General features: G+C 44.1%; 1 protein-coding gene across 1 annotated transcript in view; it reads right to left on the reverse strand.

Moving 5' to 3' along the window:
• Window positions 1–4,880: 4,880 nt before the first annotated feature.
• The window catches only part of LOC120038983 (ventricular zone-expressed PH domain-containing protein-like), a gene marked incomplete at both ends in the record, with an annotated part of 28,718 nt that continues 10,323 nt past the window's right edge, over window positions 4,881–23,275 (reverse strand). Inside the window, 3 exons of the mRNA XM_038984506.1 lie at window positions 4,881–4,998; window positions 20,355–20,489; window positions 22,569–22,708. Of these exons, the coding sequence (XP_038840434.1) occupies window positions 4,881–4,998; window positions 20,355–20,489; window positions 22,569–22,708 (393 nt within the window). The remainder of the gene's footprint in view (window positions 4,999–20,354; window positions 20,490–22,568; window positions 22,709–23,275) is intronic.

Raw genomic sequence — 23,275 nt, forward strand, 5'->3', positions numbered from 1 at the left:
CAGATGAGAACAGGTGTGTTAGTGAGACAGATGAGAACAGGTGTGTTATGTGAGACAGATGAGAACAGGTGTGTTATGTTAGACAGATGAGAACAGGTGTGTGTGTTAGACAGATGAGAACAGGTGTGTTGTGTAGACAGATGAGAACAGGTGTGTTATGTTAGACAGATGAGAACAGGTGTGTTATGTGAGACAGATGAGAACAGGTGTGTTATGTTAGACAGATGAGAACAGTGTGTTATGTTAGACAGATGAGAAACAGGTGTGTTATGTTAGACAGATGAGAACAGGTGTGTTATGTTAGACAGATGAGAACAGGTGTGTTGTGTTAGACAGATGAGAAACAGGTGTGTTATGTTAGACAGATGAGAACAGGTGTGTTATGTTAGACAGATGAGAACAGGTGTGTTTATGTGAGACAGATGAGAACAGGTGTGTTTATTAGACAGATGGTAACAGGTGTGTTATGTTAGACAGATGAGAACAGGTGTGTTGTGTTAGACAGATGAGAACAGGTGTGTTATGTTAGACAGATGAGAACAGGTGTGTTATATTAGACAGATGGTAACAGGTGTGTTATGTTAGACAGATGAGAACAGGTGTGTTATATTAGACAGATGGTAACAGGTGTGTTATGTTAGACAGATGAGAACAGGTGTGTTATGTTAGACAGATGAGAACAGGTGTGTTATGTTAGACAGATGAGAACAGGTGTGTTATGTTAGACAGATGAGAACAGGTGTGTTATATTAGACAGATGAGAACAGGTGTGTTATGTGAGACAGGAGAACAGGTGTGTGTTATGTTAGACAGATGAGAACAGGTGTGTTATGTAGACAGATGAGAACAGGTGTGTTATGTTAGACAGATGAGAACAGGTGTGTTATGTTAGACAGATGAGAACAGGTGTGTTATGTTAGACAGATGAGAACAGGTGTGTTATGTTAGACAGATGAGAACAGGTGTGTTATGTTAGACAGATGAGAACAGGTGTGTTATGTTAGACAGATGAGAACAGGTGTGTTATGTTAGACAGATGAGAACAGGTGTGTTATGTTAGACAGATGAGAACAGGTGTGTTATATTAGACAGATGAGAACAGGTGTTATGTGAGACAGATGAGAACAGGGTGTTATGTTAGACAGATGAGAACAGGTGTGTTATATTAGACAGATGAGAACAGGTGTGTTATGTAGACAGATGAGAACAGGTGTGTTATGTTAGACAGATGAGAAACAGGTGTGTATGTTAGACGATGAGAACAGGTGTGTTATATTAGACAGATGAGAACAGGTGTGTTATGTTAGACAGATGAGAACAGGTCTTTATGTTAGACAGATGAGAACAGGTGTGTTATGTTAGACAGATGAGAACAGGTGTGTTATGTTAGACAGATGAGAACAGGTGTGTTATGTTAGACAGATGAGAACAGGTGTGTTGTGTTAGACAGATGAGAACAGGTGTGTTATGTTAGACAGATGAGAACAGGTGTGTTATGTTAGACAGATGAGAACAGGTGTGTTATGTTAGACAGATGGAAACAGGTGTGTTATGTTAGACAGATGAGAACAGGTGTCTTAGTTAGACAGATGAGAACAGGTGTGTTGTATTAGACAGATGAGAACAGGTGTGTTATGTTAAACAGATGAGAACAGGTGTGTTATGTTAGACAGATGAGAACAGGTGTGTTATATTAGACAGATGAGAACAGGTGTGTTATGTGAGACAGATGAGAACAGGTGTGTTATATTAGACAGATGAGAACAGGTGTGTTATGTGAGACAGATGAGAACAGGTGTGTTATGTGAGACAGATGAGAACAGGTGTGTTATGTGAGACAGATGAGAACAGGTGTGTTATGTTAGACAGATGAGAACAGGTGTGTTATGTTAGACAGATGAGAACAGGTGTGTTATGTTAGACAGATGAGAACAGGTGTGTTATTAGACAGATGAGAACAGGTGTGTTATGTTAGACAGATGAGAACAGGTGTGTTATGTTAGACAGATGGTAACAGGTGTGTTATGTTAGACAGATGAGAACAGGTGTGTTATGTTAGACAGATGAGAACAGGTGTGTTATGTTAGACAGATGAGAACAGTGTGTTATGTTAGACAGATGAGAACAGGTGTGTTATGTTAGACAGATGAGAACAGGTGTGTTATGTTAGACAGATGAGAACAGGTGTGTTATGTTAGACAGATGAGAACAGGTGTGTTATATTAGACAGATGAGAACAGGTGTGTTATGTTAGACAGATGAGAACAGGTGTGTTATATTAGACAAATGGTAACAGGTGTGTTATGTTAGACAGATGAGAACAGGTGTGTTATATTAGACAGATGAGAACAGGTGTGTTATGTGAGACAGATGAGAACAGGTGTGTTATGTTAGACAGATGAGAACAGGTGTGTTATATTAGACAGATGAGAACAGGTGTGTTATGTGAGACAGATGAGAACAGGTGTGTATGTTAGACACATGAGAACAGGTGTGTATGTTAGACAGATGAGAACAGGTGTGTTATGTTAGACAGATGAGAACAGGTGTGTTATGTTAGACAGATGAGAACAGGTGTGTTATGTTAGACAGATGAGAACAGGTGTGTTATGTTAGACAGATGAGAACAGGTGTGTTATGTTAGACAGATGAGAACAGGTGTGTTATGTTAGACAGATGAGAACAGGTGTGTTATGTTAGACAGATGAGAACAGGTGTGTTATGTTAGACAGATGAGAACAGGTGTGTTATGTGAGACAGATGAGAACAGGTGTGTTATGTTAGACAGATGGTAACAGGTGTGTTATGTTAGACAGATGAGAACAGGTGTGTTATGTTAGACAGATGAGAACAGATGTGTTATATTAGACAGATGAGAACAGGTGTGTTATGTTAGACAGATGAGAACAGGTGTGTTATATTAGACAAATGGTAACAGGTGTGTTATGTTAGACAGATGAGAACAGATGTGTTATGTTAGACAGATGAGAACAGGTATGTTATGTTAGACAGATGAGAACAGGTGTGTTATATTAGACAGATGAGAACAGGTGTGTTATGTGAGACAGATGAGAACAGGTGTGTTATATTAGACAGATGGTAACAGGTGTGTTATGTTAGACAGATGAGAACAGGTGTGTTATATTAGACAGATGAGAACAGGTGTGTTATGTTAGACAGATGAGAACAGGTGTGTTATGTGAGACAGATGAGAACAGGTGTGTTATGTTAGACAGATGAGAACAGGTGTGTTATGTTAGACAGATGAGAACAGGTGTGTTATGTGAGACAGATGAGAACAGGTGTGTTATGTTAGACAGATGAGAACAGGTGTGTTATGTTAGACAGATGAGAACAGGTGTGTTATGTTAGACAGATGAGAACAGGTGTGTTATGTGAGACAGATGAGAACAGGTGTGTTATGTTAGACAGATGAGAACAGGTGTGTTATGTTAGACAGATGAGAACAGGTGTGTTATGTGAGACAGATGAGAACAGGTGTGTTATGTTAGACAGATAGAGAACAGGTGTGTTATGTTAGACAGATGAGAACAGGTGTGTTATGTTAGACAGATGAGAACAGGTGTGTTATGTTAGACAGATGAGAACAGGTGTGTTATGTTAGACAGATGAGAACAGGTGTGTTATGTTAGACAGATGAGAACAGGTGTGTTATGTTAGACAGATGAGAACAGGTGTGTTATGTTAGACAGATGAGAACAGGTGTGTTATGTTAGACAGATGAGAACAGGTGTGTTATGTTAGACAGATGAGAACAGGTGTGTTATATTAGACAGATGAGAACAGGTGTGTTATGTTAGACAGATGAGAACAGGTGTGTTATGTTAGACAGATGAGAACAGGTGTGTTGTGTTAGACAGATGAGAACAGGTGTGTTATATTAGACAGATGAGAACAGGTGTGTTATGTTAGACAGATGAGAACAGGTGTGTTATGTTAGACAGATGAGAACAGGTGTGTTATGTTAGACAGATGAGAACAGGTGTGTTGTGTTAGACAGATGAGAACAGGTGTGTTATGTTAGACAGATGAGAACAGGTGTGTTATGTGAGACAGATGAGAACAGGTGTGTTATGTGAGACAGATGAGAACAGGTGTGTTATGTTAGACAGATGAGAACAGGTGTGTTATGTTAGACAGATGAGAACAGGTGTTTTGTATTAGACAGATGAGAACAGGTGTGTTATGTTAGACAGATGAGAACAGGTGTGTTATGTTAGACAGATGAGAACAGGTGTGTTATGTGAGACAGATGAGAACAGGTGTGTTATGTTAGACAGATGAGAACAGGTGTGTTATATTAGACAGATGAGAACAGGTGTGTTATGTTAGACAGATGAGAACAGGTGTGTTATGTTAGACAGATGAGAACAGGTGTGTTATATTAGACAGATGAGAACAGGTGTGTTATGTGAGACAGATGAGAACAGGTGTGTTATGTGAGACAGATGAGAACAGGTGTGTTATGTTAGACAGATGAGAACAGGTGTGTTATGTTAGACAGATGAGAACAGGTGTGTTATGTGAGACAGATGAGAACAGGTGTGTTATGTTAGACAGATGAGAACAGGTGTGTTATGTTAGACAGATGAGAACAGGTGTGTTATGTGAGACAGATGAGAACAGGTGTGTTATGTTAGACAGATGAGAACAGGTGTGTTATGTTAGACAGATGAGAACAGGTGTGTTATGTTAGACAGATGAGAACAGGTGTGTTATGTTAGACAGATGAGAACAGGTGTTTTGTATTAGACAGATGAGAACAGGTGTGTTATGTTAGACAGAGAGATTCAGGTGTTTTGTATTAGACAGATGAGAACAGGTGTGTTATGTTAGACAGAGAGATTCAGGTGTTTTACCTGTGGCCTTCTCTGGGTTGTTGCACATGTAGCAGAGCCAGCTGCCCTCCGCTTCACTGAAGCCAAACAGGTCAAAGAAACGCACCTCCTCCAGAAGGATCTGCAGACTGTCCAGGTCCTACAGAGAGAGAGAGAGACTCAGAAAACAAATGTCAACTTTTTGCTGATGATCTGGTGCTTCTGTCCCCAACCAAGGAGCGCCTACAGAAGCACCTAGATTTTCTGCCTAGATTCTGTCAGACTTGGGCCCTGACAGTGAATCTCAGTAAGACAAAAATAATGGTGTTCCAAAAAAGGTCCAGTCGCCAGGACCACAAATACAAATTCTATCTAGACACCGTTGTCCTAGAGCACACAAAGAACTATAACTACCTCAGAGTAAACATCAACACCACAGGTAACTTCCACAAGGCTGTGAACGAGAGACAAGGCAAGAAGGGCCTTCTATGCCAACAAAAATAACATAAAACTCAACATCCCATTTAGGATCTGGCTGAAAAATACTTAAATCATTTACAGAACCCATTGCCCTTGGAGGTCTGGGGTCCACTCACCAACCAATAATTCACATAATGGGACCAACACCCAATTGAGACTCAGCATGCAGAATTCTGAAAAATATACTTTGTGTGCAACGCAAAAGCTCAAATAATGCAGGCAGAGCAGAATTAGGACGATACCCGCTAGTTATCAACATCCAGAAAAGAGATGTTAAATTCTACAACCACCTAAAAGGAAGTGATGCCAACACATTCCCCCACAAAGCCCTCACCTACAAAGAGACAAACCTAGAGAAGAGTCCCCTAAGCCAGCTGGTCTAGGGGCTCTGTTCACAAAAAACAAACAGTCCCCAGGACCGGAACACATTTAGACCCAACCAAATCATGAGAAAGCAAAGATATAACTATTTGACACACTGGAAAGAATCATCAAAAACACAGAGCAAATTAGAATGCTTCCTGGCCCTAAACAGAGAGTAAACAGTGGCAGAATACCTGACCACTGTGACGGACCCTAACTTAAAGAAAGGCAGACCTGGCTCTCAAGAGAAGACAGGCTATGTGCACACTGCCCACAAAATGAGGTGGAAACTGAGCTGCACTTCCTAACCTCCGGCCAAATGTATGACCATATTAGACTCATATTTCCCTCAGATTACACAGATCCACAAAGAATTTGAAAACAAATCAAACATTGATGAACTTCCATATCTGTTAGGTGAAATACCAGTGTGCCATCACAGCAGCTAGATATGTGACCCATTCACATTATTTATTTTCTCATTCATACTTCAACTATTTGTACATTGTTACACTGTACAAAGTCAATAATATAACATTTGAAATGTCTATATTCTTTTAAAACTAGAGTATCATTTTTAATGATTTTTTATTTCCCTTTCGTTTATTGTCTATTCCATTTGCTTTGGAAATGTAAACATATGTTTCCCAAGCCAATAAAGCCATTTGAGTTAAATTGAGAAAGAGAGAAAGATAGAGAGAATTAGAGATAATTTATTTGACATGTCTGTCTTACTAACACTCAAAGAGATATAAGAGCAAGTACAAAGAACAAACTAGACTGGGAACATCTGTGGGTTAGAGAGAAAGAGAGGGAAAAAGACAGAGAGAGAAAGATTAGAGAGAACGAGAGAGAAAAAGACAGAGAGAGAAAAAGACAGAGAGAGAGAGAAAGATTAGAGAGAACGAGAGGGAAAAAGAAAGACAGAGAGAGAAAGAGAGGGGGAAAGACAGAGAGAGAAAAAGAGGGAAAAAGACAGAGAAAAAGAAAGACAGAGAGAGAAAGATTAGAGAGAACGAGAGAGGAAAAAGAAAGACAGAGAGAGAAAGATTAGAGAGAAAGAGAGGGAAAAAGAAAGACAGAGAGAGAAAGATTAGAGAGAACGAGAGAGAAAAAGAGAGCGAGAGAAAGAGAGAGAGAGACAGAGAAAGAGAGAAAGATAATGAGAGAGAGAAAGAGAGAGAAAAAGACAGAGAGAGAGAAAGACACAGAGAGAGAGAGAGATAGAGAGACAGATAACGAGAGACAGATAGATAGAGAGACAGAGAACGAGAGAGAGAAAGACACAGAGAGAGAGAGAAAGATATTATTTCAGTTTAATCAAGATGAATGATGACTGATGAGCATAATGGATCGTATTTTTCATTGGGTCTTTCCATCGTAAGACCCAAAATGCCTCAGCACCCGGCTCATCCATAACGTATACGTCAAGCATTAAAGTGTTCATTTACAGTATGAAGTGAAGTATAACCCTTGGCATGTGACAGGGGTCTCCCGGGGTCTGCAATGGAGGTCTGGGTTTTACACATGGACACACACACACACACACACAAACACACACACACACACACACACACACACACACACACACACACACACACACACACACACACACACACACACACACACACACACACACACACACACACACACACACTGTGTTCCCCTATGCCTGGGTAGGGTTGTAGAGATAGATGCTAATGCTTTGAGTTGTAGTAATCAAGTCCGGGCTTCAGACCACATAGTGAGTGTCTCAGCCGGATACATTTGTACTCGATCTTGATTCCGAGAGCAGCAGAGTAAAAATATTACAATTTTCAGCTTCCATTCAGTCAGTGCATAAAATTGCTTCACCAGGCCAAATATATACACTCCTTTATTGAAACATGAATACAGTACCTTAACAGTCTTTATATCTATTATAGACATATTAGTACAGTGGTGAACCTATAGGTCTTCAGTGGTGAACCTATAGGTCTTCAGTGGTGAACCTACAGGCCTTCAGTGGTGAACCTATAGGTCTTCAGTGGTGAACCTATAGGGTCTTCAGTGGTGAACCTATAGGGTCTTCAGTGGTGAACCTATAGGTCTTCAGTGGTGAACCTATAGGCCTTCAGTGGTGAACCTATAGGCCTTCAGTGGTGAACCTATAGGCCTTCAGTGGTGAACCTATAGGGTCTTCAGTGGTGAACCTTACAGGTCTTCAGTGGTGAACCTATAGGTCTTCAGTGGTGAACCTATAGGTCTTCAGTGGTGAACCTATAGGTCTTCAGTGGTGAACCTATAGGGTCTTCAGTGGTGAACCTTACAGGTCTTCAGTGGTGAACCCTACAGGTCTTCAGTGGTGAACCTATAGGTCTTCAGTGGTGAACCTTACAGGTCTTCAGTGATGAACCTACAGGTCTTCAGTGGTGAACCTATAGGTCTTCAGTGGTGAACCTTACAGGCCTTCAGTGGTGAACCTTACAGGTCTTCAGTGATGAACCTACAGGTCTTCAGTGGTGAACCTATAGGTCTTCAGTGGCGAACCTTACAGGCCTTCAGTGGTGAACCTTACAGGTCTTCAGTGATGAACCTACAGGTCTTCAGTGGTGAACCTATAGGTCTTCAGTGGTGAACCTTACAGGCCTTCAGTGGTGAACCTTACAGGTCTTCAGTGGTGAACCTATAGGTCTTCAGTGGTGAACCTTACAGGCCTTCAGTGGTGAACCTATAGGTCTTCAGTGGTGAACCTACAGGCCTTCAGTGGTGAACCTTACAGGTCTTCAGTGGTGAACCTATAGGTCTTCAGTGGTGAACCTTACAGGCCTTCAGTGGTGAACCTTACAGGTCTTCAGTGGTGAACCCTACAGGTCTTCAGTGGTGAACCTTACAGGTCTTCAGTGATGAACCTACAGGTCTTCAGTGGTGAACCTATAGGTCTTCAGTGGTGAACCTTACAGGCCTTCAGTGGTGAACCTTACAGGTCTTCAGTGGTGAACCCTACAGGTCTTCAGTGGTGAACCTATAGGTCTTCAGTGGTGAACCTATAGGCCTTCAGTGGTGAACCTATAGGTCTTCAGTGGTGAACCTTACAGGCCTTCAGTGGTGAACCTTACAGGTCTTCAGTGGTGAACCCTACAGGTCTTCAGTGGTGAACCTATAGGTCTTCAGTGGTGAACCTATAGGCCTTCAGTGGTGAACCTATAGGCCTTCAGTGGTGAACCTATAGGCCTTCAGTGGTGAACCTTACAGGTCTTCAGTGGTGAACCTATAGGCCTTCAGTGGTGAACCTATAGGCCTTCAGTGGTGAACCTATAGGTATTCAGTGGTGAACCTATAGGCCTTCAGTGGTGAACCTATAGGTATTCAGTGGTGAACCTATAGGCCTTCAGTGGTGAACCTATAGGCCTTCAGTGGTGAACCTATAGGCCTTCAGTGGTGAACCTATAGGCCTTCAGTGGTGAACCTATAGGCCTTCAGTGGTGAACCTATAGGTATTCAGTGGTGAACCTATAGGCCTTCAGTGGTGAACCTATAGGTATTCAGTGGTGAACCTATAGGCCTTCAGTGGTGAACCTATAGGGTCTTCAGTGGTGAACCTATAGGCCTTCAGTGGTGAACCTATAGGTATTCAGTGGTGAACCTATAGGCCTTCAGTGGTGAACCTATAGGGTATTCAGTGGTGAACCTATAGGTCTTCAGTGGTGAACCTACAGGTCTTCAGTGGTGAACCTATAGGTCTTCAGTGGTGAACCTATAGGCCTTCAGTGGTGAACCTATAGGTATTCAGTGGTGAACCTATAGGCCTTCAGTGGTGAACCTATAGGCCTTCAGTGGTGAACCTATAGGCCTTCAGTGGTGAACCTATAGGCCTTCAGTGGTGAACCTATAGGCCTTCAGTGGTGAACCTATAGGCCTTCAGTGGTGAACCTATAGGCCTTCAGTGGTGAACCTATAGGCCTTCAGTGGCGAACCTATAGGTCTTCAGTGGTGAACCTATAGGGTCTTCAGTGGTGAACCTATAGGCCTTCAGTGGTGAACCTATAGGCCTTCAGTGGTGAACCTATAGGCCTTCAGTGGTGAACCTATAGGCCTTCAGTGGTGAACCTATAGGCCTTCAGTGGTGAACCTATAGGTATTCAGTGGTGAACCTATAGGCCTTCAGTGGTGAACCTATAGGTATTCAGTGGTGAACCTATAGGGTCTTCAGTGTGTGAACCTATAGGTCTTCAGTGTGTGACAGGTTGGTGATTCTGAAAGGACCAACAGTAATACCAGCGTACTCATGTAGTGGTCAGGGGGGTAGTGGAGGGGATGAGCAGGTATAATTTTCACTTGGCATAGCCTATAATCACTTCTTTATCCCTACTGACGAGTATCAACGTAGTGTAGTGGAGCTCTACGACTTATCAATTATGTAGTACAATAGAGAAATAATGTACAATCGCAAAGCAAGCGAAATATATTCACACGCTCGCCGCACACATAGCCTAGCTGCAGCTGAATATCATTTGGGAACTTTTGGACAACATTAGAGTATAACCACTTCTCCAGACTCCAACTACACTACTCCATAGGACCGATGGAAAGGACAGCAGTCACACATCATGATGTTAAACCACCACTACACAACTCCATAGGACCGATGGAAAGGACAGCAGTCACACATCATGATGTTAAACCACCACTACACAACTCCATAGGACCGATGGAAAGGACAGCAGTCACACATCATGATGTTAAACCACCACTACACAACTCCATAGGACCGATGGAAAGACAGCAGTCACACATCATGATGTTAAACCACCACTACACAACTCCATAGGACCGATGGAAAGGACAGCAGTCACACACATCATGATGTTAAACCACCACTACACAACTCCATAGGACCGATGGAAAGACAGCAGTCACACACATCATGATGTTAAACCACCACTACACCACTCCATAGGACCGATGGAAAGGACAGCAGTCACACACATCATGATGTTAAACCACCACTACACAACTCCATAGGACCGATGGAAAGGACAGCAGTCACACATCATGATGTTAAACCACCACTACACAACTCCATAGGACCGATGGAAAGACAGCAGTCACACATCATGATGTTAAACCACCACTACACCACTCCATAGGACCGATGGAAAGGACAGCAGTCACACACAGCATGATGTTAAAGGATAAGCAGTCCATGAACCCGGACATAATGAGCCACTAGGTCCCAATCATAAGAATACAAAAACAAAACCATTAAGCATTTCCCAATCGAAATGTACAACTATAACTATCCATTGCAAAAAATAAAAAATCACATTTAGGACACAAAGTAACTAGAGATCGACCGATTAATCGGCATGGCCGATTATAACAATCGGAAATCGGCAGTTTGGGCCGCCTGGCTCGTTGCGAACTGTGTGAAGACCATTTCTCACTAACAAAGACAGTAATTAATGTGCCAGAATTTTACATAATTATGATATAACATTGAAGGTTGTGCAATGTAACAGCAATATTTAGACTTAGGGATGCCACCCGTTCGATAAAATACGGAACAGTTCCGTATTTCACTGAAAGAATAAACGTTTTATTTTCGAAATGATAGTTTCCGGATTTGACCATATTAATGACCTAAGGCTCGTATTTCTGTGTGTTTATTATATTATAATTAAGTTTATGATTTGATATTTGACAGAGCAGTCTGACTGAGTGGTGGTAGGCAGCAGTAGGCTCGTAAGAATTCATTCAAACAGCACTTTCCTGTGTTTGCCAGCAGCTCTTTGCTGTACTTCAAGCATTGCGCTGTTTATGACTTCAAGCCTATCAACTCCCGAGATTAGGCTGGCAAAACTATAGTGCCTATAAGAACATCCAATAGTCAAAGGTATATGAAATACAAATGGTATAAAGAGAAATAGTCCTATAATTCCTATAATAACTACAACCTAAAACTTCTTAACTGGGAATATTGAAGACTCATGTTAAAAAGAACCACCGGCTTTCATATGTTCTCATGTTCTGAGCAAGGAACTTAAACGTTAGCTTTTTTACATGGCACATATTGCACTTTTACTTTCTTCTCCAACACTTTGTTTTTGCATTATTTAAACCAAATTGAACATGTTTCATTATTTATTTGAGACTAAATAGATTTTATTTATGTATTATATATATATATATATATATATAAGTTAAAATAAAAGTGTTAATTCAGTATTGTTGTAATTGTCATTATTACAAATATATTATATTATATTATTATCCAATAATCGGTATCGGCGTTGAAAAATCATAATCGGTCAACCTCTAAAAGTAACCAGTGATCTAAAGTTGGAAGTGGAACTGACAGCGTTTTAACTACTTTGCAGATATGAAACACAGACATTCATAATATCAGTCAGAAATATAAAATTCCCAGTTTATGCTACAAAACCAACTTTATAAAGGGTTTTAAAAATAGGTTCTATTTGACTTAACGTTCCATGACGTAGAGTAAGGCATTGTGGGCAGAATAGATGGATGCAGTTCAATGCATGATTAATATAATTCACCAATACATTTCTTGGTTGTCCAACAAATATTGCTATAAGGTTGTAAATCGCAGCTGGCCTGGTACATTGTTTGCGGCCTCCATTCGGGATGCACTGTTTCAACGGCTCAATATTTTGGACAAAAACGGAGGACTGTAACTAAGGCTGGGAATGTCAATACAATCAAACTAGCAAGGGCAATGATCACAAGCCAGTCATAACATGGCTAATAGGCTAGTGTATCTATTTATGTAGCAAGCTAAAAACAGAGCCTAAAGTTAGCTAAATAGCGGCTAGGAGGATGTCATGCCATCGGAGGAGTGACTGACTTTTCCCCTTCATATCGTTTCTCGATGGCTATACAGTGCTTGAGATACAAGGCTCATTTGGACAGCTAGCAAGAACTTGAACAACTGTTTTACAGTTATCATATCTCTTGTGTTCGCAAATCCTGATTGGATCTATTAATTGTTCAGATGCACGGCCGCATTCCCACTCTATATTGCTATAGCATTTTTACAAATGCTTTAGTATACGTAATTCCCAAACATTCTAAGAATTTATTAAAACGTGAAAATTACCATATCTAAGTGTTCGCTTGGCAGATTTTTTTTTTTTTAGTACTTTACCATCGTTGCGAACTGTGTGAAGACCATTTCTCACTAACAAAGACAGTAATTAGTTTGCCAGAATTTTACATAATTATGATATAACATTGAAGGTTGTGCAATGTAACAGCAATATTTAGACTTAGGGATGCCACCCGTTCGATAAAAGTACTTTACCATTTGTCTAGTGACCCACCTAAAGTACTGTACCATTTGTCTAGTGACCCACCTAAAGTACTGTACCATTTGTCTAGTGACCCACCTGTTGAACAGAACAATATTTTTCAAGGTAGAGGCGTTAGCCCTGCTGTTGGAGGAACTAGGTGTGACAGCCCGTCCTAACCTTAACCATCTGACTCCCTATATCTCTCTGTCCTTCCTTCCTTATCCCCTATTCCCTAACCATTGGCTCCCTTCCTTCCTTCCTTATCCCCTATTCCCTAACCATTGGCTCCCTCCCTTCCTTATCCCCTAAACTCTAACCATGGCCTCTCTACTTTGCGAATCCCTTATCCCCTAAGCCCTAACCATTGGCTCCCTCCCTTACTTATCCCCTAAACTCTAACCATGGCCTCTCTACTTTGCGAATCCCTTATCCCCTAAGCCCTAACCATTGGCTCCCTCCCTTCCTTATCCCCTAAACTCTAACCATGGCCTCTCTACTTTGCGAATCCCTTATCCCCTAAGCCCTAACCATTGGCTCCCTCCCTTCCTTATCCCCTAAACTCTAACCATGGCCTCTCTACTTTGCGAATCCCTTATCCCCTATTCCCTAACCATTGGCTCCCTCCCTTCCTTATCCCCTAAACTCTAACCATGGCCTCTCTACTTTGCGAATCCCTTATCCCCTATTCCCTAACCATTGGCTCCCTCCCTTCCTTATCCCCTAAACTCTAACCATGGCCTCTCTACTTTGCGAATCCCTTATCCCCTAAGCCCTAACCATTGGCTCCCTCCCTTCCTTATCCCCTAAACTCTAACCATGGCCTCTCTACTTTGCGAATCCCTTATCCCCTAAGCCCTAACCATTGGCTCCCTCCCTTATCCCCTAAACTCTAACCATGGCCTCTCTACTTTGCGAATCCCTTATCCCCTAAGCCCTAACCATTGGCTCCCTCCCTTCCTTATTCCCTAAGCCCTAAAGAGAGAGAGACAGAGAGCGAAAGAGAGAGAGAAAGGGCTCTACATTATTCAGTATTGTCACGGCCGTCAAAGGGAGGAGACCAAGGTGCAGCGTGGGATGCGTACATACTTCTTTATTACAAAGAACGAACACTAAACAAACTAACAAAATAACAAACGAACCGTGAAGCTATACAAAAATGAGTGCTGACAGGCAACTACACATTCACAACTACCCACCAATACAGGTGGGAAAAGGCAACCTAATTATGGTTCTCAATCAGTGACAACGATAGACAGCTGCCTCTGATTGAGAACCACACCCGGCCAAACACACAGAAATACAAATCATAGAAAAAGCAACATAGAATGCCCACCCAAATCACACCCTGACCAAACCAAAATAGAGACATAAAAAGCTCTCTACGGTCAGGGCGTGACAAGTATATTCTGTATACACACGCAACCACGCTTGAACTTGCACATTATGCACACACACAGACGTTCTCCCTGAACTAAACAGTGAGATTATACATACATTATGTCAGTGTCCTGATATCCTGAACAATGGAAACTGAGCAGAGTGAGATGGGGGCTTTGGTTCGAGACACAGCAGGTTGACAAAAGCACAAAGAGAGAGAGAGAGACAAAGTGAAAAAGAGTGTGTGCCTGTGTGTGTGTACAAACAGAAGGGGGAACTAACAGAAGGGGGAACTAACAGAAGGGGGAACTAACAGAAGAGGGAACTAACAGAAGGGGGAACAAACAGAAGGGGGAACAAACAGAAGATGGAACCAACAAAGAGTCACTGACAACAACCAAATCTAAACAGGTGGGGTTTTAGGAGGGGCTCTGAAAGACACTCATGGTTGTCGTCCACTGAAAGTTGCATAGCAACAACAACTGGGACCTAAAAGACACCCACCATGAGACCCACTAAATTTACCCAAGAAGAGGCAAACAAAAGAAAAACCCACACCAAACTTAAAGACAGGAAGCAAACCAAAAAGTTGAGCAAAAACAAAACAGGGAAGATTGTTTGTCTAGAAATCAAATAGGGAGCGACAACTAAAGGTGTTGGCCCTCCACATCTATCAAGACAACTGCAGCACTGGGCCAGCCACAATTAAATAGCACCTGGGCCAGCCACAATTAAATAGCACCTACCCCCCTCCCTGTCAGACTCAGCCCCGGGAGAGTAACCTCAGCTTACCCCACTCCCTGTCAGACTCAGCCCCGGGAGAGTAACCTCAGCTTTCCCAACTCCCTGTCAGACTCAGTCCCAGGAGAGTCACCTCAGCTTCCCCCCTCCCTGTCAGACTCAGCCCCGGGAGAGTAACCTCAGCTTACCCCACGCCCTGTCAGACTCAGCCCCAGGAGAGTCACCTCAGCTTCCCCCCTCCCTGTCAGACTCAGCCCCGGGAGAGTAACCTCAGCTTACCCCACGCCCTGTCAGACTCAGCCCCAGGAGAGTCACCTCAGCTTACCCCACTCCTTGTCAGACTCAGCCCCAGGAGAGTCACCTCAGCTTCCCCCCTCCCTGTCAGACTCAGCCCCGGGGGAGTCACCTCAGCTTCCCCCACTCAGGGTCAAAGGTCACTATACCATGACTCAGGGATATGACACAGCAGGCAAACGTTCCATCCATCCCAGCTCCTGCCCAATCAGCGCTGTTCTGCTGTTCACACACACACACACATACACACACACACACACACACACACACACACACACACACACACACACACACACACACACACACACACACACACACACACACACACACACACACACACACACACACACACACACACACACACACACACACACACACTTTTCTACGCCTTAGAATTGGGCAATAGAAATACAGAGAAGGAAACCTTGGGTTGGGAAATAAGGGAAAATCATCCAAAATAACCTATTGTGACCGGCCAGAAACAAATATGTCAACACAATCACCACCACCAATCCCAAAACCCCAAGCACAACGGTGCCAGGACTGCCACAGGGCAACGTCCTGAATTTCCTGGAAGTGATCTGGGCGTGTAATTAACACCACAAATGTCAAATTTGACGGATGAAGACAACAATGTATGACACACACACACACACATCTTTGCACAATCACAAGTGGGAAGGTGGTTTTGACAGAGTTTCAGAAACAATGGCTAGATTATGTGGCCGAGTCTGAATAGCACCTACCGTATCTGTTTAAACATCTAGAAACCCCTGTGTGTGTCTCTCTGTATGCTCTGTCACTGCCAGAAGGATATTATTCTAATGTTTTCAAGATGCAGAAGAGATTTCACCAAGACCTCCTGCAACTGTCCCCATTTTGGTAAACTTCAGGAGAGGGAGAGGGAGAGGGAGAGAGAGGGAGAGAGAGAGAGGGAGGGAGGCAGGGAGGGAGGGAGGAGGGGAGAGGGAGAAGGAGAGGAAGAAGGGAGGGAGGGAGGGAGGGAGGGAGGGAGGGAGGGAGGGAGGGAGGGAGGGAGGGAGGGAGGGAGGGAGGGAGGGGAAGGAGAAGGAGAAGGAGAGGAAGAAGGAAAGCGGGGGAAGGAGGGAGGGGAATAGAGGGAGATGAGAGAGGGTAAAATATTAGGTGCAGGGGGGTAGAAAAGTACTCTATTTTAAAGAGGTATTATAAACACACCACAGAAATAACCTACCAATAGCCTACTCCTCCAGGTGGAAATGATTGTGGCCTCTCTTTCTGTCTCTTTTCTCTCCCTCTTTCCTCTCTGTTATGGTTTAGAGTGATGCCCTCTCCTGGAGCCGGTTGAATTACGATCCTGTGTGTCTGTTCCATGGAAAACACTATGGAGAAATGAAGAATTATGTTGATGCTTCGCTCTGGTGAGAACTACCCCCAGCAGATCATCTGAACACACACACAGACACACACACAGAGCCAAGGTGGTTTTGCAAGGCGGTTTTGCTCCTTGTGATGGTCGTAAGAGTAATTTATAGGAGAGCAGCTATGCTGGGCACCGGAGTCTAACTCAGCCAAGCTGTGTCATAAACTGGTAACATTCCATTAAAAACACACACACACACACACACACACACACACACACACACACACACACACACACACACACACACACACACACACACACACACACACACACACACACACACACACACACACACACACACACACACACACACACACACACACACAAGGAAGCGAGCCAGCCTGTGTACAGTCGTGGCCAAAAGTTTTGAGAATGACACAAATATTAATTTTCACAAAGTCTGCTGCCTCAGTTTGTATGATGGCAATTTGCATATACTCCAGAATGTTATGAAGAGTGATCAGATGAATTGCAATTAATTGCAAAGTCCCTCTTTGCCATGCAAATGAACTGAATCTCCCCCCCAAAAAATCCACTGCATTTCAGCCCTGCACACAAAAGGACCAGCTGACATCATGTCAGTGATTCTCTCGTTAACACAGGTGTGAGTGTTGACGAGGACAAGGCTGGAGATCACTCTGTCATGCTGATTGAGTTCGAATAACAGACTGGAAGCTTCAAAAGGAGGGTGGTGCTTGGAATCATTGTTCTTCCTCTGTCAACCACGGTTACCTGCAAGGAAACACGTGCCGTCATCATTGCGTAGCACAAAAAGGGCTTCACAGGCAAGGATATTGCTGCCAGTAAGATTGCACCTAAATCAACCATTTATCGGATCATCAAGAACTTAAAGTAGAGCGGTTCAATTGTTGGAAAGAAGGCTTCAGGGCGCCAAAGAAAGTCCAGCAAAAGCCAGGACCGTCTGCTAAAGTTGATTCAGCTGTGGGATTGGGGCACCAACAGTACAGAGCTTGCTCAGGAATGGCAGCAGGCAGGTGTGAGTGCATCTGCACGCACAGTGAGGCAAAGACTTTTGGAGGATGGCCTGGTGTCAAGAAGGGCAGCAAAGAAGCCACTTCTCTCCAGGAAAAACATCAGGGACAGACTGATATTCTGCAAAAGGTACAGGAATTGGACTGCTGAGGACTGGGGTAAAGTCATTTTCTCTGATGAATCCCCTTTACGATTGTTTGGGGCATCCGGAAAAAAGCTTGTCCGGAGAAGACAAGGTGAGCGCTACCATCAGTCCTGTATCATGCCACCAGTAAAGCATCCTGAGACCATTCATGTGTGGGGTTGCTTCTCAGCCAAGGGAGTGGGCTCACTCACAATTTTGCCTAAGAACACAGCCATGAATAAAGAATGGTACTAACACATCCTCCGAGAGCAACTTCTCCCAACCATCCAGGAACAGTTTGGTGATGAACAATGCCTTTCCCAGCATGATGGAGCACCTTGCCATAAGGCAAAAGTGATAACTAAGTGGCTCGGGGAACAAAACATCGATATTTTGGGTCCATGGCCAGGAAACTCCCCAGACCTTAATCCCATTGAGAACTTGTGGTCAATCCTCAAGAGGTGGGTGGACAAACAAAACCCCACAAATTCTGACAAACTCCAAGCATTGATTATGCAAGAATGGGCTGCCATCAGTCAGGATGTGGCCCAGAAGTTAATTGACAGTATGCCAGGGCGGATTGCAGAGGTCTTGAAAAAAAAGGGTCAACACTGCAAATATTGACTCTTTGCATCAACTTGTCAATAAAAGCCTTTGACACTTATGAAATGTTTGTAATTATACTTCAGTTCCATTATACTTCAATTCCATAGTAATGTCTGACAAAAATATCTAAAGACACTGAAGCAGCAAACTTTGTGGAAATTAATATTTGTGTCATTCTCAAAACTTTTGGCCACGACTGCAGTAATACACTGGTTGGTCTCTATTTTAAACACATTACAGGTGAGAGGCAGGGATGATGACATTTGAAACTGGCTCTGACGGAGACAACAGGTCTCATATGTCAACCCTTACCCTCTCGTAATCTCTTACCCTATACCTCCTCCCTCCCTCAGTCTCTCTACCTCCTCCCTCAAGTCTCTCTCTACCTCCTCCCTCCCTCAGTCTCTCTCTACCTCATCCCCTCTCAGTCTCTCTACCTCCTACCTCCCTCAGTCTCTCTCTACCTCCTCCCTCCTTAAGTCTCTCTCTACATCCTTCCCTCAGTCTCTCTGCCTCCTACCTCCCTCAGTCTCTCTACCTCCTCCCTTCCTCAGTCTCTCTCTACCTCCTCCCTCCCTGAGTCTCTCTACCTCCTCCCTCCCTGAGTCTCTCTACCCAATCTCATCCTTACCTTACCACTGCCTCGCCCCCTCTGTCTACTGTCCCCTCTCTGTCTCCTTTCCCCTCTCCCCTCTGTCTCCTCTCCCCCTCTGTCTCCTCTCCCCTCCGTCTCCAGCCCCCTCTCCCCCTCTGTCTCCTCTCCCCTCTGTCTCCAGCTCCCTCTCCCCCTCTGTCTCTTGTCCCTTTTCCCCTCCGTCTCCTGTCCCCTCTCCCCTGTCTCCTCTCCCCTCTGTCTCCAGCCCCCTCTCCCCCTCTGTCTCCTGTCCCCTCTCCCTTCTTTCTCCTGCCCGCTGTCCCCCTCTTCCCCCCTGTCACCAGCCCCCCCCCCCCTCCCGTCTTCTGTACCCTCTCCCCCTCTGTCTCCTGCCCCCTCTCCCCCCTCTATCTCCTGCCCCCGTCTACCCCTCTCCCCCTCTGTCTCCTGTACTCTCTCCCCCTCTGTCTACTGTCCCCTCTCACCCTCTATCCTCTCTCCCCCTCTGTCTCCTGTCCCCTCTCCCCTTCTGTATCCTGTCCCCTCTTCCCCCCGTCTCCTCCCCACTCCCTTTCTGGCTTCTGTGCCTTCTCTAACCCTGGCTCCTCTCACCATCTGTCACCTGTCCCTCCTCTCCTAGATGTAAGCCTTAGTCTTCCCTTCCCCTGTGTACTGTGTTCACATAAAGAGCTTGCCTCTCTTAGACTTTTTCCTATCAGCAGGAAGTTGATTAGCAGAGTAATAAAGCCTCAGTCAGACCCATGTGTTTCTTACTGCAGGGGACCAGAGGACCAGAGGGCTAGAGGACAAGGGGGCCAGAGGACAAGGGGGCCAGAGGACAAGGGGACCAGAGGGCCAGGGGATCAGAGGACCAGAGGACCAGGGGATTAAACACGCTCCATATGGCAGCCATAGCTGGCCTGTGTCTGTACCGTCAAAACACCATATGGAAGAAATAGTGCTTCGCCCCCTTTTAACAAGGCCCTTCCCCCTTTAAATGTCCCCTCCCCCTTTTAAATTAAAGAAAAATGTGCTTCCAGAAGTGTCCATTTAGAGAGCTGTGGAGGGAGGGTCAAGTGTTCTGAGCTTTGTTGAACTTTGACCCCCTGAAGCAATCTAGTTCTGAGGCTTCGTAGTCTATGAGGTCATTTCTTCTGTTGAAAGAATATAGGAGGGATCAGCATATGTATACACACACACACGCACACGCACACGCACACACACACACACAGACACACACATGTACCTTTCTGTGTGGAGTGGGCTGTTGTGTCATGGCCATGGAGAAGCCGTGAGCTCCTTTTAGCTGGGTCCTCTCCCACAGTGTCCCCAACCTCTGAACACAGTCATCCAGAGAGGAGAGGGGAGCGCTGTGCTTACTCTGGAGGACAGGGAGACAGGGCTTTAATCCAGTTGATAAAGAAATCACCTCTATTGTGATGTTAGTGTGTGTGTGTGTGTGTGTGTGTGTGTGTGTGTGTGTGTGTGTGTGTGTGTGTGTGTGTGTGTGTGTGTGTGTGTGTGTGTGTGTGTGTGTGTGTGTGTGTGTGTGTGTGTGTGTGTGTGTACAGTTGAAGTCGGAAGTTTACATAACCTTAGGTTGGAGTCATTACAACTCGTTTCTCAACCACTCCACAAATTTCTTGTTAACAAACTGTAGTTTTGGCAAGTCGGTTAGGACATCTACTTTGTGCATGACACAAGTAATTTTTCCAACAATTGTTTACAGACAGATTATTTCACTTATAATTCACTGTATCACAATTCCAGTGGGTCAGAAGTTTACATACACTAAGTTGACTGTGCTTTTAAACAGCTTGGAAAATTCCCGAAAATGATGTCATGGCTTTAGAAGCTTCTGATAGGCTAATTTACATAATTTGAGTCAATTGGAGGTGTACCTGTGGATGTATTTCAAGGCCTACCTTCCAACTCAGTGCCTCTTTGCTTGACATCATGGGAAAATCAAAAGAAATCAGCCTAGACGTCAGAATTGTTTTTGTAGACTTCCACAAATCTGGTTCATCCTTGGGAGCAATTTCCAAACGCCTGAAGGTACCACATTCATCTATACAAACAATAGTACACAAGTATAAACACCATGGGACCAATGCAGCCGTCATACCGCTCAGGAAGGAGACGCGTTCTGTCTCCTAGAGATGAACGTACTTTGGTGCAAAAAGTGCAAATCAATCCCAGAACAACAGCAAAGGACCTTGTGAAGATGCTGGAGGAAACAGGTACAAAAGTATCTATATCCACAGTAAAACGAGTCTTATATCGACATAACCTGAAAGGCTGTTCAGCAAGGAAGAAGCCACTGCTCCAAAACCAACAGAAAAAAGCCAGACTACGGTTTGCAAATGCACATGGGGACAAAGATCGTACATTTTGGAGAAATGTCTGATGAAACAAAAATAGAACTGTTTGGCCATAATGAACATCGTTATGTTTGGAGGAAAAAGGGGGAGGCTTGCAAGCCGAAGAACACCATTCCAACTGTGAAGCACGGGGGTGGCAGCATCATATTGTGGGGGTGCTTTCCTGCAGGAGGAACTGGCGCACTTCACAAAATAGATGGCATCATGAGGGTGGAAAATTATGTGGATATATTGAAGCAACATCTCAAGACATCAGTCAGGGAGTTAAAGCTTGGTCGCAAATGGGTCTTCCAAATGGACAATGACCCCAAGCATACTTCCAAAGTTGTGGCAAAATGGCTTAAGGACAACAAAGTCAAGGTATTGGAGTGGCCATCACAAAGCCCTGACCTCAATCCCATAGAAAATGTGTGGACAGAACTGAAAAAGCGTGTGAGAGCAAGGAGACCTACAAACCTGACTCTGTCAGGAGGAATGGGCCAAAATGCACCCAACTTATTGTGGGAAGCTTGTGGAAGGCTACCCGAAACGTTTGAACAAGTTAAACAATATTAAAGGCAATGCTACCAAATACTAATTGAGTGTATGTAAACTTCTGACCCACTGGGAATGTGATGAAAGAAATAAAAGGTTATTCTGACATTTCACATTCTTAAAATAAAGTGGTGATCCTAGCTGACCTAAGACAGGGAATTTTTACTAGGATTAAATGTCAGGAATTGTTAAAAAATACATTTAAAAAAGTTTAAATGTATTTGGCTAAGGTGTATGTAAACTTCCGACTTCAACTGTATGTGTGTATGTGTTTATGTGTGTGTGTGTATGTGTGTGTGTGTATATGTGTGTGTATGTGTGTGTGTGTATATGTGTGTGTATGTGTGTGTGTGTGTGTGTGTGTGTGTGTGTGTGTGTGTGTGTGTGTGTGTGTGTGTGTATGCGTGAGTGTGTGTGTGTGTGTGTGTGTGTGTGTGTGTGTGTGTGTGTGTGTGTGTGTGTGTGTGTGTGTGTGTGTGTGTGTGTGTGTGTGTGTGTGTGTGTGTGTGTGTGTATGCGTGTGTGTTGTGTTATAGAGCATCTACCTGTAGGTGAAGCAGCATGATGTTGATCCAGAGGTGCGGCTGGAGGCTGGTGAGGGTGAAACAGGACTTGGTATAGAGACAGTAATGCCCCTTTAGAGGGCACGAGAACGACAGCTTTGCAACACAGCCACGGCTTGAGTCTGAAACACACACACACGCACGCACGCGCGCGCACGCGCGCACGCACGCACGCACGCACGCACGCACGCACGCACACACACACACACACACACACACACACACACACACACACACACACACACACACACACACACACACACACACGCGTAGAGAGTCAGACAATTCAGTTTAGCGTTTTTGTTTTGTTTTTTCTTAATTTCACTCCACAACTTTCCAACTTTGTCCACTCATCTCTTCCTCTCCCCTCCCCTCCCGTCCTCTCTTCTCCCCTCCCTCCCTCCCTCCCTCCCTCCCTCCCTCCCTCCCTCCCTCCCTCCCTCCCTCCCTCCCCTCTCTCTGAGGATAGTTTAGTCCTGTAGACTATAGGTCTGTACCACTGTTACCTCACATTACATTCCTACCAGAACTGCCAAAGCTCCAGGAGAAACTAGCCCCAAACACCTTATTAACCTTCTACAGTCTAGAAACACTGTATATGTGTATGTTGCTGAGTGTGCTGTCTGTTCGTTGTGTGTGTGTGTGTATGTACTGTAGGGTGTCTCAGGGTGTCTGTACTGTAGGGTGTC

This window comes from Salvelinus namaycush, unplaced genomic scaffold (assembly GCF_016432855.1).
Source record: "Salvelinus namaycush isolate Seneca unplaced genomic scaffold, SaNama_1.0 Scaffold2457, whole genome shotgun sequence".
In the NCBI taxonomy this organism is placed as follows: domain Eukaryota; kingdom Metazoa; phylum Chordata; class Actinopteri; order Salmoniformes; family Salmonidae; genus Salvelinus; species Salvelinus namaycush.